Source organism: Ctenopharyngodon idella, chromosome 3 (genome assembly GCF_019924925.1).
Source record: "Ctenopharyngodon idella isolate HZGC_01 chromosome 3, HZGC01, whole genome shotgun sequence".
In the NCBI taxonomy this organism is placed as follows: domain Eukaryota; kingdom Metazoa; phylum Chordata; class Actinopteri; order Cypriniformes; family Xenocyprididae; genus Ctenopharyngodon; species Ctenopharyngodon idella.
In genome coordinates, this window is record NC_067222.1 from 7,572,665 (window position 1) to 7,587,177 (window position 14,513).

A 14,513-nucleotide genomic window follows, 5' to 3' on the forward strand; every position below is an offset into this window, starting at 1 on the left:
GAAAGCCACCTTAGATCTGTCATCCGGGTACAAGTGCGGTTGCATCTCCAGGACCAGCGAACACTGCAAGAGAAAACCGTTGCAGTCCTCCGCCAGACCAGAGAAGGACGCCGGTTTGGCCATGGGACTGGCGACCGCAGGTGGTGGAGGAGATGCAGCGGTGAATGCGGAAGTGCTCGCTGGTGTTGTTGTCGTGGAAGTGCCGGTGAAAGTGCGACGAAGTGCATCGACCAGGTCTTGAATCGAGTCCGGAGTGCTCATGTTGTTACTTCAGTCGGTTTTGGTCCAGTCTTCTGTTACGAACAGAAGGGAGCGGAGACACTGGTAACAGTAAACAGGGTTTATTGAAGAACAACTGAGCGTGCAAGCAGAGTGCAGGTGAGTTGGAGCAGATGAATGTGTTGTCGAGACGTGATACTGGATCTGATACTTGTCTTTGTTTTCTCAGGGAGCGAGGATGCAGATTGACGCGGAGCAGACGAACACACTGGAACTCACAGGAGACGTGGAGACACAAGGGATCACAGGAGATGCTGGAGACGGGTAAGTAGTCGTTTAGAGGAGTCCTGGAGGTAAGCATGCATAAACGAGACCGGACAGTGACTGAGTGATCTGGAGTGTCTTTTATGTGGCTGTGGTGATGAGTGCTGATGAGCGTCAGGTGTGGCTTGTTAATACTCAGGAGAGGGAGTGCGTTGTGATTGGGTGAGTGTAGAGCCTGGCGTGTCTGTGACAGTACGGAAAGTATTCAGACCCCCTTAAATTTTTCACTCTTTGTTATATTGCAGCCATTTGCTAAAATCATTTAAGTTCATTTTTTTCCTCATTAATGTACACACAGCACCCCATATTGACAGAAAAACACAGAATTGTTGACATTTTTGCAGATTTATTAAAAAAGAAAAACTGAAATATCACATGGTCCTAAGTATTCAGACCCTTTGCTCAGTATTTAGTAAGAAGCACTCTTTTGATCTAATACAGCCATGAGTCTTTTTGGGAAAGATGCAACAAGTTTTTCACACCTGGATTTGGGGATCCTCTGCCATTCCTCCTTGCAGATCCTCTCCAGTTCTGTCAGGTTGGATGGTAAACGTTGGTGGACAGCCATTTTTAGGTCTCTCCAGAGATGCTCAATTGGGTTTAAGTCAGGGCTCTGGCTGGGCCATTCAAGAACAGTTGTTTTGAAGCCACTCCTTCGTTATTTTAGCTGTGTGCTTAGGGTCATTGTCTTGTTGGAAGGTAAACCTTCGGCCCAGTCTGAGGTCCTGAGCACTCTGGAGAAGGTTTTTCTTCCAGGATATCCCTGTACGTGGCCGCATTCATCTTTCCCTCGATTGCAACCAGTCGTCCTGTCCCTGCAGCTGAAAAACACCCCCACAGCATGATGCTGCCACCACCATGCTTCACTGTTGGGACTGTATTGGACAGGTGATGAGCAGTGCCTGGTTTTCTCCACACATACTGCTTAGAATTAAGGCCAAAAAGTTCTATCTTGGTCTCATCAGACCAGAGAATCTTATTTCTCACCATCTTAGCAAACTCCATGCGGGCTTTCATGTGTCTTGCACTGAGGAGAGGCTTCCGTCGGGCCACTCTGCCATAAAGTCCCGACTGGTGGAGGGCTGCAGTGATGGTTGACTTTCTACAACTTTCTCCCATCTCCCGACTGCATCTCTGGAGCTCAGCCACAGTGATCTTTGGGTTCTTCTTTACCTCTCTCACCAAGGCTCTTCTCCCCCGATAGCTCAGTTTGGCCAGACGGCCAGCTCTAGGAAGGGTTCTGGTCGTCCCAAACGTCTTCCATTTAAGGATTATGGAGACCACTGTGCTCTTAGGAACCTTAAGTGCAGCAGAAATTTTTTTGTAACCTTGGCCAGATCTGTGCTTTGCCACAATTCTGTCTCTGAGCTCTTCAGGAAGTTCCTTTGACCTCATGATTCTCATTTGCTCTGACATGCACTGTGAGCTGTAAGGTCTTATATAGACAGGTGTGTGGCTTTCCTAATCAAGTCCAATCAGTATAATCAAACACAGCTGGACTCAAATGAAGGTGTAGAACCATCTCAAGGATGATCAGAAGAAATGGACAGCATCTGAGTTAAATATATGAGTGTCACAGCAAAGGGTCTGAATACTTAGGACCATGTGATATTTCAGTTTTTCTTTTTTAATAAATCTGCAAAAATGTCAACAATTCTGTGTTTTTCTGTCAATATAGGGTGCTGTGTGTACATTAATGAGGAAAAAAAAATGAACTTAAATGATTTTAGCAAATGGCTGTAATATAACAAAGAGTGAAAAATTTAAGGGGGTCTGAATACTTTCCGTACCCACTGTAAGTGGCCTATATAAAATTACAAAATAAAAATTCATCAATCAGTACTTTTTTACTTAAGTACATAAAAATCAAGTACTTTTGTACTTTCACCCAAGTAAAATTGAAAAGGAGCACTAAATACTTTCACTTGAGTCATATTTTATGATACGTATCTGTACTTTTACTCAATTACTTGATTTGTGTACTTCGTCCACCACTGGTAGTTACTAGAGAGTTATCATGTTTTTCACTTTACAATACTGATCCAGATTTTCTGTTTAATCACTTTCTGTCTTTAAAGGCAGCATCACATATCGTCACTTCTTGACATATCGTCACTTCTTGTTTGTTGCTGCCGCGCTGTTTGAGTTAGAGCTCCGTCGAGTTGATTCCTAATTGCTTGTTTTTTTCTTAAAATCAAATTTATAACCTACCATTCTCTCTTTTACGGCGGGGGAACACATCCCCGACACTATTTTATATAAAAAACACTCGGATTGCCTTGATATCGCTAGTTTTATCCGACTTCTCGAACATTCGCTACTAGCTTTAGCCCGTTAGCAATAGCGGCGTGGTCACACTAGCGTTTGTACTCTTCTCACTCACAATATTATTGTTCATCAATACTAATGGCGGGCGTACCGAATGTGTCTCTATCTTTGAGTGCAGGTGAGGACACGTTCGAGCTGCATGCGGTGCAGTTGGAGCTGGAGGCCGTGGAACGACAGATCCGGACCCTTCTGGAGAAACAGGCCGAGCTACGGGAGCGGCGAACAGCGCTGGAAACATCCCGTGCTGACGCTCACCAATCCTCGGTAAGTTTGCAGCGCGATATTAACATTCCTGCTTCCTCTACGCCGTGTACTTCTCTGCACAGGGCCCGAGAACCCAGAACGCGTTCATCCCAGCCCTCGTTCACTCCGGCGCCGTCACACCAGGGACCTTGGGTTCTTCAGCAACGGAAGGCGCGAGCCAGGCCTCGGACCAGGACCTCTCCCCCTCCGCCGCCCCCGGTCTTCGAGGTCTCGACGAGGAACCGCTTCTCCCCTCTTCGCGAAGCAGAACGAGACGCCGTGGTCATCGGAGACTCCATCGTCCGTCACGTCCACGCTACCACAACCAAAGGTAAGGTGCGCAGTCACTGTTTTCCTGGTGCTCGTGTCCTCGATGTCTCTGCGCAGGTTCCCGCGATCCTGAATGGCGCTGAGAGCATCGGAGCTGTTGTTCTGCACGTGGGGGTGAACGACACCAGGCTGCGGCAGACGGAGGTGCTGAAGCAGGACTTCAGGAGCCTGATCGAGACGGTACGAGCCACATCGCCCGCGACGAGGATCATCGTGTCTGGACCGCTTCCGACGTACCGACGTGGACATGAAAGGTTCAGTAGATTATTTGCTTTAAATGAATGGTTAATGTCTTGGTGTACTGAACAGAAGCTGCTCTTTATAAATAATTGGAATCTTTTCTGGGAGCGACCTAGGCTCTTCCGTGCTGATGGCCTGCACCCCAGCAAAATCGGAGCTGATCTTCTGTCGGAGAACATCTCCAAGACGCTTCGCACCGTATGACTAGTAAGTCAAACCTCAAATCACAGTCTGTGTTCTACCCACTTAATTGATAGAAATGTGAGTGTAATACAGTCTATAGAAACTGTGTCTATTCCCCGAATAGTGAGGTTCAACTATAAAAATAAAGGATCTAGAAAAAATCTGATCGTGATCAAACCAGAAATTCGCAAAATTACCGAACAAAAACAATTTCTAAAGCTAGGGCTACTAAACATTAGATCGCTGACACCTAAGGCGGTTATTATAAATGAAATGATCACAGATAATAGTCTTGATGTAATTTGCCTTACTGAAACATGGCTTAAACCAAATGATTATTTCGGTCTTAATGAGTCTTGTCCACCTGGCTACTGTTATAAAAATAAATGCCGTCCGGTTGGCCGTGGCGGTGGTGTTGCAACAATCTATAGAGAGATTCTTAACGTTACCCAGAAAACAAACTACAGGTTTAACTCATTTGAAATTCACGTGCTAGACGTTACACTCTCAGATATAAATAAAAAGTCGCTACTATCTCTTGCTTTGGCTACTGTTTATAGACCTCCAGGGCCTTATGTTGATTTCCTAAAAGAGTTTGCAGACTTTCTCTCAGACCTATTGGTCAACGTTGATAAAGCGCTGATTGTTGGAGATTTTAACATTCATGTAGATAATACAAATGATGCGTTAGGGGCTGCGTTTACAGATTTACTAAACTCGTTTGGGGTCAAACAAAACGTCACTGGACCCACTCACCGTCTTAATCATACACTAGATTTAATTATATCACATGGAATCAATCCTACTGATATAGAAATTCTACCGCAAAGTGATGATATCACTGATCATTACCTTGTAACATGCGTACTGCATACTGCGGATATTTGTCAAATTGCGCCACGATATCGACTAGGTAGAACAATTCTTCCGACAACTAAAGATAAATTCACAAATAAACTGCCTGATCTGTCTCACCTGCTCATTGTACCCAAACACACAAATGATCTTGAGAAAATTACTAGCAGTATGTGCACCACTTTCACTAGTACATTAGATACTGTTGCACCGATGAGATTAAAAAAGGTTAGAGAGAAAAATACTGTACCATGGTACAACAATATTACTCACGCTATCAAAAGAGAAACTCGTAATCTAGAACGCAAATGGAGACAAACTCGTTTAGAGGTCTTTAGAATCGCGTGGAAAGACAGCTCGTCCCGTTATAGAAAGACTCTAAAAGCAGCCAGGGCCGAGCATCTCCGCAAACTCATAGAAAATAACCAAAACAATCCAAGGTTCTTATTTAGTACAGTGGCTAGATTAACACAAAAACAGACATCACCAGAACAAAACATTTCATTACAGTTTAGTAGCGATGACTTTATGAATTTCTTTACTGAAAAAATCGAAAGCATCAGAAATACGGTTGTAAATGTACAACCCTTGACAGAGTTTTATGATTCAGCCTCAATTATCGTCCCTCAAGAACAGTTGCAGTGCTTTACAACTATAGGACAGGAAGAGCTAAATAAACTTATCACAGCGTCTAAACCAACAACATGTTTATTAGATCCAATACCCACTAAACTACTGAAAGAATTGTTACCTGTAGCAGAAGAGCCTCTTCTCAATATTATTAACTCGTCTTTATCTCTAGGTCACGTTCCAAGACCGTTCAAGTTAGCAGTTATTAAGCCTCTCATTAAGAAACCACAATTAGATCCAAATGTATTGGCAAATTACAGACCCATTTCAAATCTTCCATTTATATCGAAAATATTAGAAAAAGTGGTGTCGGTCCAATTGTGCTCCTTCCTGCAAAAAAAATGCTATCTATGAAAAATTTCAGTCAGGATTCAGGTCTCATCATAGCACAGAAACTGCGCTCGTTAAAATTACAAATGACTTACTTCTAGCTTCTGACCAAGGCTGTATCTCAATACTAGTGTTACTTGATCTCAGTGCTGCGTTCGACACTATAGATCATAAAATACTCCTAGATCGACTACAGAATTACATTGGTATCCAGGGACAGGCATTACGGTGGTTTAGGTCGTATCTATCAGACTGTCACAATTTTGTTTATTTAAACGGGGAAAAATCTAAGATAACAATAGTAAATTATGGAGTGCCTCAAGGATCTGTGTTAGGCCCTCTGCTATTTTCAATATACATGCTGCCACTTGGTAATATTATAAGAAGACATGGAATTAGTTTCCACTGCTATGCCGATGATACTCAATTATATATTTCAACACAACCAGATGAAAACTCTAAATTATCCAATCTGACAGAGTGTGTTAAAGAAGTAAAACATTGGATGACTAGTAATTTTCTTCTATTAAATTCAGATAAGACTGAAGTATTACTTATTGGGCCAAAAACCTGTACACAGAATCTCTCAGACTACAATTTGCATTTAGAAGGATGTACTGTTACTCCAACCTCGACAGTTAAAGACCTGGGTGTTATATTAGACAGCAACTTGTCCTTTGAAAATCATATTTCATATGTTACAAAAACAGCCTTCTTCCACCTCAGAAACATTGCTAAGATACGGAATATGTTATCTGTTTCAGATGCAGAAAAGTTAGTTCATGCTTTCATGACGTCTAGACTAGATTACTGTAATGCATTACTAGCTGGTTGTCCTGCTTCCTCAATAAACAAGCTACAATTGGTACAAAATGCAGCTGCTAGAGTTCTTACCAGGTCAAGAAAATATGATCATATAACACCAATTTTATCATCTCTTCACTGGTTACCTATTAAGTTCCGTATCGATTATAAAGTACTGCTAATGACCTATAAGGCTCTAAGTGGTTTAGCTCCTGTGTACTTAACCGACCTTTTATCGCCCTACAATCCTTCACGCTCTTTAAGATCACAAAACTCTGGACTTCTGGTTGTACCTAGGATAGCTAAGTCCTCTAAAGGAGGGAGAGCGTTTTCACATTTGGCTCCTAAACTCTGGAATAGCCTTCCTGATAATGTTCGGGGCTCAGACTCGCTCACCCAGTTTAAATCTAGATTAAAGACACATCTCTTCAGCCAAGCATTCACATAATCCATCTCATATCAGATCAATTGCACATGACTATCTTTGCTTAATGTTATGAACAGCAGCTATGCTAATTATTCTCCATTTGCTTTTCTGTTTTACCTCGGGACGCCCGTCCCGAGGTGACTAGAGAGTACATCAGTTTCAGTTTGGATCCAGCCTCTTAAGAAGACCTCAGATGACTAAAACTTTGGAAGAGACGGCGCCAACTCCTGCGATGACTTCAGAAGATGCAACATCTGGATCAACACGCACATTCACATTCTATAAATCCTAATTATTGTTAATATGTAATTCATTTTTCCAGGAGCTCTTTGCTTCTACCTCCAATTACATTGCTAACAGTGATTGTATGTTAATCGCCTAAATTATTACATTATTAGCTAACTGCAGTCTCCAAATTGTAATGTTGACATGCATTCTCTGTAAAGCTGCTTTGAAACGATATGTATCGTGAAAAGCGCTATACAAATAAATGTGAATTGAATTGAATTGAATTGAATCATTATACCCCAGGACAGCTGCCATCATTGAAAACATCTGAGTAAAGGCCCTCACATCCAGTCCCTGTTGGCAAAGAGTGGCCAGCACAGCATGTCGTGCGCATGTCAGACCATCCACTCTTAAGTCAGTGACCTGATTATTAATAATTAAACTGATTAAATATGTCTAATTAAGCAGAACCTTTAAAAGCCAGTAGATGGCAATATAATTGGGAGCATGTCTCCACTGTAAAAAAAAAAAAAAAAACGTCTTGTAAAGTAACTGTTAAATACTTAAATTATATAAATTGCTAATTTACTGTTAATTTTACAGTTCTTCGTCGTAATCTTCGACATGCACTACATTGAAACTTGTGTTAACTAATTTCATTTGCAGAAACTGCCATTTAAGTTTATAAACAAATATTTATAGTGTGCTAGTAAAGTGAGCATATTAATGCTGTGAATTTATTTAATTTGAGCCCACTAAAAATATTACTACTTAAAGGTAAATTAACTGAAGCATCAAATTAATTTAAATCTCTTGCAGATAACTGCTAACAACAGCACACATGCATGTGCAACTGGAATTAACTAAGAAATTTTCACTGCATCAGCAACTACACAGTTACTGTCTTTAAATAAAGCAACATACAACTTATAATCAGTATCCTTGATCTTCTCCTGGACTGAAGCACAGGCTCTACTCTTCAGCACAATAGTGACCCACAAAACTCAGACAACAGAAACCTTTTAAATCCCATCAGAACATTAACACTAACAGATCTCCACTATATCATTATGTGCATTTAATTAATGCTGAACAGGTTAGCTTTTTATGCTTTAACTTGATATTTGTCATATTCTTCAATCATCTAATTATTAGAACATCTAAAATATGTTGCTTGTAAAAAAGTATCTGTTTCAGCCGGTTAAAGGTATGGTACATGTGCATGTGTGGATGGTACCACCTCCACCTCATTTTGAGCCAGTCCTGAATGAATTTCTAGGTGAATGGAATTGGCTTGTGGTCCATAAAGGAATGACTGGAGCCCGAGACTCATATCTCACCACTCCAGACTAAAATGAGTGAGAAGTAGATATATTAAATGAAGGCAGAGTTGGGGCTGAAAATTTGTCACTGGAGATGGGTACGCATCTGTGCATATTATTGAATTGTGATTGACAGGGTTAAATGATCAGGTTCCAGACCATCCCCAATTTAACAAACTGTCAATGTTGTGGCAGTTTGGTCACTGAGATATCACAACTTACAGTTATAAAGATGCCATAACAAATATGGGAACCACAAAGTAATATCATTTGACACATTATCTGGTAAGTCGAAAAATCACTACTACTTCAGTGGTAAAAGCATTGACAAAAAATTTTTTTCAACATTTGGTCTCCCTATAATCCTACAGACTGATCAGGGTTCAAACTTTCTTTCGAATGTGTTCAAACAAGTTTTGGAGGCATAGAGTCTCTAGTGCTTAGCACCCTGAGTCCCAGAGTACACTTAAAGTGAAAAGTGAAAGTGACATGTGAAGGCCAAATATGATAACCCGTACTCGGAAATTGTCCTCTGCATTTAACCCATCCAAGTTAGTGCACACACATCAGCAGTAGTGAGCAGTGGGCAGCTATTTTGCTGTGGCACCCGGGGAGTGATTGGGGGTTAGGTGCCTTGCTCAAGGGCACCTCAGTCATTCTGCCAGTATTGAGACTTGAACCCACAATCTTCGGTTACCAGTCTGACTCTCTAACCATCAGGCCATGACTGCCCCCAAGGCCACTTGAGCATTGGCATCAGACATTAAAGTCTATGCTGTGCAAATACTGTTTGGAAACAGAAAAGTGCTGGGATGATAGACTTCCTTTCTTTCTTTTTGCTGTGTGTGAGGCTGTGCAGGAGTCCCTTTGATTTAGTCCTGCAGAACCTTTCTTTGGACATACAGGTGCTGGTCATATAATTAGAATATCATCAAAAAGTTGATTTATTTCACTAATTCCATTCAAAAAATGAAACTTGTATATTATATTCATTCATTCACACAGACTGATATATTTCAAATGTTTATTTCTTTTAATTTTGATGATTATAACTGACAACTAAGGAAAATCCCAAATTCACTATCTCAGAAAATAAGAATATTGTGAAAAGGTTCAATATTGAAGACACCTGGTGCCACACTCTAATCAGCTAATTAACTCAAAACACCTGCAAAGGCCTTTAAATGGTCTCTCAGTCTAGTTCTGTAGGCTACACAATCGTGGGGAAGACTGCTGACTTGACAGTTGTCCAAAAGACGACCATTGACACCTTGCACAAGGAGGGCAAAACACAAAAGGTCATTGCAAAAGAGGCTGGCTGTTCACAGAGCTCTGTGTCCAAGCACATTAATAGAGAGGCGAAGGGAAGGAAAATATGTGGTAGAAAAATGTGTACAAGCAATAGGGATAACCGCACCCTGGAGAGGATTGTGAAACAAAACCCATTCAAAAATGTGGGGGTGATTCACAAAGAGTGGACTGCAGCTGGAGTCAGTGCTTCAAGAACCACTACGCACAGACGTATGCAAGACATGGGTTTCAGCTGTCGCATTCCTTGTGTCAAGCCACTCTTGAACAACAGACAGCGTCAGAAGCGTCTCGCCTGGGCTAAAGACAAAAAGGACTGGACTGCTGCTGAGTGGTCCAAAGTTATGTTCTCTGATGAAAGTAAATTTTGCATTTCCTTTGGAAATCAGGGTCCCAGAGTCTGGAAGAAGAGAGGAGAGGCACACAATCCACGTTGCTTGAGGTCCAGTGTAAAGTTTCCACAGTCAGTGATGGTTTGGGGTGCCATGTCATCTGCTGGTGTTGGTCCACTGTGTTTTCTGAGGTCCAAGGTCAACACAGCCGTATACCAGGAAGTTTTAGAGCACTTCATGTTTCCTGCTGCTGACCAACTTTATGGAGATGCAGATTCTTCTTGACGCAGATGCAGATGTTCTTAATTGACCAGCAAACTCACCTGACCTTGACCCCATAGAAAATCTATGGGGTATTGTGAAGAGGAAGATGCGATATGCCAGACCCAACAATGCAGAAGAGCTGAAGGCCACTATCAGAGCAACCTGTGCTCTTATAACCCCTGAGCAGTGCCACAGACTGATCGACTCCATGCCCCAACTAAGTACTGAGTGCTGTACATGCTCATACTTTTCATATTCATACTTTTCAGTTGGCCAAGATTTCTAAAAATCCTTTCTTTGTATTGGTCTTAAGTAATATTCTAATTTTCTGAGATACTGAATTTGGGATTTTCCTTAGTTGTCAGTTATAATCATCAAAATTAAAAGAAATAAAGATTTGAAATATATCAGTCTGTGTGTAGTGAATGAATATAATATACAAGTTTCACTTTTTGAATGGAATTAGTGAAATAAATCAACTTTTTGATGATATTCTAATTATATGACCAGCACCTGTACTCTTCATGGTTCCTTGTGAATTTTCAGAGATGAGTTTTTATCTGTTGATTCTGCTCCCACAACTAATGTATTAGACTATGTTAGTCAGCTACGAGAACTATTGCACAATGCTGTTGCTGTATCAAAAGAAACTTCGTCTTCAACACAAAGTGCCATGAAAAGTCTTTCTGACAAGAAGGCCACTGCACGATCATTTAAACCGGGTGACAAAGTTTTGGTTTTATAACCTGTCCCTGGTTTTTCTCTGTCTGCTCATTTTTCAGGTCCTTACATGGTCATGGAAAAGCTCAGTGATACAGACTATGTAATCAATCCTCCAGAAAGGAAATACTCCATGTCTGTCACATTAACATGCTAAAGATACCATGTTAGGGTAAGTTCTGCAGCAACTGTTGTCAAGTCCATTTCTGTTAATGACGATGTAACCTCCAAGCCTTTGGCGATAATTTCAGTACCTGCTGAGCCAGAGATTGAAGATGATCTAGTGCTCTCTAATTTGATACAAAGTCAGCTAGACATTTAGAAATTCAGAAATGATCTCTGATTTACCTTTCCATCTTTAGCATTTGTCAGAAGCTGAGCGAGGTTTCCACACTTTTTGGAGATATACTTCCCTAAACCAGAGTTTTACAGCATGACATAGTAGTCATATATGTGACCCCTATAAAGCAACATCATATTAATCCTGTAAAGAGAGCCATCAAGAAACAGGAGGTTGAGTTTCTTCTAGATCAGGGATCGGCAACTGGCGGCCCACAGGCCTGATACGGCCCGCAATATCTTTAAATACAGCCCACTGAACCATATTATACTCTGATCAATTTTAATACATTTGCAAAGTGAGTCATGTAAAGATTGCTTTCAGATTAGGATGTTAATTCTAACCCCAACCAGGAGAGGTCACTAGTTCCTGACGATAACCATAGTAATTACAGCGTGAGTGTACTAGTTCACACGCTAATATGAACATTCACCAAAATGAGCAAAAAGAAAAATATGCAATGAAAATCGAGCTTTCCAATGGTGTGTCCGCCATTATGCCACATTTCACAAATAAATGTATGAAAGATACATTGGTGATGCTAGAGTTGCACTCATCTCATATTTAGAAGGTAAAATACAAAATCAGCCAAACCTTTTTGAGTCAATTGTGCACCAGCAGGAGAGGCCACAAGTTTCTTATTGAGACAAGTCGTTTTGATTGTGGCAATGTTGTCTGAACTGAACGGTAAATGCATATGTTTGGGGGGTGCTCAAGTATGGAAATTTATGCACTGAATTGTCATATTCTTATATTCAGTTATTATTAAATATAATGTTACAGGATTACAGGAGGGGGAATTCTGTTACTCTACCTGACTGCTATCCATTTCCAAGAATCAATGACTGTATAGATAACAATGGTTCAGCAAAATATGTCACTAAACTGGACTTACTAAAGGGATATTGATATTGGCAGGTTCCTTTAACACCTACAGCCTTCGATATCACAGACTTTGTGACATCTGATTACTTTCTACAGTACACTGTAATGACGTTTGGGATGATAAATGCTCCTGCTATGTTCAAACAGCTAGTAAATGTGGGCCTAGCTGATGTGCTAAATTGTAGATGATTTGGTAATTTAATCTCCTGATTGGTTACATCACATTAATACACTTAGGGAAGTATTTACTCGTCTTGCAAGAGCTACTCTGACTCTAACTAATGGGGACGTAACAATATTCTGCATAATAAATTAGCACCTAAATACCTTTTGGATAGGTAAGTTAAGTGTGAATATGCAATGCATAAAGACTTGATGCAATGTGATCCAGGCAGATATGAAATGATGACAGAAGCAAATTGGAATATAAGGGAAAAGCATATTTTAATAAACAAAAGTAAATTGAGTATAACAATTAAGTCTGATAAGAAAAAAATAAAATAATGTAAAAACAAGTAACTGAATTAAGTAAAAATAAAAGGTTCAGTAACAAATAAACTTAAAACAACTTTTTGATGATATTCTAATTATATGACCAGCACCTGTACTCTTCATGGTTCCTTGTGAATTTTCAGAGATGAGTTTTTATCTGTTGATTCTGCTCCCACAACTAATGTATTAGACTATGTTAGTCAGCTACGAGAACTATTGCACAATGCTGTTGCTGTATCAAAAGAAACTTCGTCTTCAACACAAAGTGCCATGAAAAGTCTTTCTGACAAGAAGGCCACTGCACGATCATTTAAACCGGGTGACAAAGTTTTGGTTTTATAACCTGTCCCTGGTTTTTCTCTGTCTGCTCATTTTTCAGGTCCTTACATGGTCATGGAAAAGCTCAGTGATACAGACTATGTAATCAATCCTCCAGAAAGGAAATACTCCATGTCTGTCACATTAACATGCTAAAGATACCATGTTAGGGTAAGTTCTGCAGCAACTGTTGTCAAGTCCATTTCTGTTAATGACGATGTAACCTCCAAGCCTTTGGCGATAATTTCAGTACCTGCTGAGCCAGAGATTGAAGATGATCTAGTGCTCTCTAATTTGATACAAAGTCAGCTAGACATTTAGAAATTCAGAAATGATCTCTGATTTACCTTTCCATCTTTAGCATTTGTCAGAAGCTGAGCGAGGTTTCCACACTTTTTGGAGATATACTTCCCTAAACCAGAGTTTTACAGCATGACATAGTAGTCATATATGTGACCCCTATAAAGCAACATCATATTAATCCTGTAAAGAGAGCCATCAAGAAACAGGAGGTTGAGTTTCTTCTAGATCAGGGATCGGCAACTGGCGGCCCACAGGCCTGATACGGCCCGCAATATCTTTAAATACAGCCCACTGAACCATATTATACTCTGATCAATTTTAATACATTTGCAAAGTGAGTCATGTAAAGATTGCTTTCAGATTAGGATGTTAATTCTAACCCCAACCAGGAGAGGTCACTAGTTCCTGACGATAACCATAGTAATTACAGCGTGAGTGTACTAGTTCACACGCTAATATGAACATTCACCAAAATGAGCAAAAAGAAAAATATGCAATGAAAATCGAGCTTTCCAATGGTGTGTCCACCATTATGCCACATTTCACAAATAAATGTATGAAAGATACATTGGTGATGCTAGAGTTGCACTCATCTCATATTTAGAAGGTAAAATACAAAATCAGCCAAACCTTTTTGAGTCAATTGTGCACCAGCAGGAGAGGCCACAAGTTTCTTATTGAGACAAGTCGTTTTGATTGTGGCAATGTTGTCTGAACTGAACGGTAAATGCATATGTTTGGGGGGTGCTCAAGTATGGAAATTTATGCACTGAATTGTCATATTCTTATATTCAGTTATTATTAAATATAATGTTACAGGATTACAGGAGGGGGAATTCTGTTACTCTACCTGACTGCTATCCATTTCCAAGAATCAATGACTGTATAGATAACAATGGTTCAGCAAAATATGTCACTAAACTGGACTTACTAAAGGGATATTGATATTGGCAGGTTCCTTTAACACCTACAGCCTTCGATATCACAGACTTTGTGACATCTGATTACTTTCTACAGTACACTGTAATGACGTTTGGGATGATAAATGCTCCTGCTATGTTCAAACAGCTAGTAAATGTGGGCCTAGC

General features: G+C 40.4%; 2 protein-coding genes across 3 annotated transcripts; both read left to right on the top strand.

The window, feature by feature from the left end:
• The first annotated feature begins 2,654 nt into the window (after positions 1–2,654).
• On the top strand, positions 2,655–7,420 carry LOC127509998 (uncharacterized). Of its 2 annotated transcripts, none has more exons than XM_051889456.1 (2): positions 2,655–3,891; positions 7,071–7,420. In XM_051889456.1, exon 1 carries the CDS (start codon positions 2,950–2,952, stop codon positions 3,886–3,888), a length of 939 nt encoding a protein of 312 aa, XP_051745416.1. In that variant the 5' UTR covers positions 2,655–2,949; the 3' UTR covers positions 3,889–3,891; positions 7,071–7,420. The 2 variants fall into 2 exon arrangements, with proteins under 2 accessions (XP_051745416.1, XP_051745415.1); XM_051889455.1 differs by having other exon boundaries at positions 2,664–3,891; positions 7,059–7,420.
• On the top strand, positions 3,898–5,913 carry LOC127509959 (uncharacterized; the record flags this gene model as incomplete). Its single annotated transcript, XM_051889374.1, has 1 exon — positions 3,898–5,913. A coding segment is annotated over one exon (1,809 nt), but the record flags the coding sequence as incomplete, so codon positions are not given.
• Positions 7,421–14,513: the final 7,093 nt, after the last annotated feature.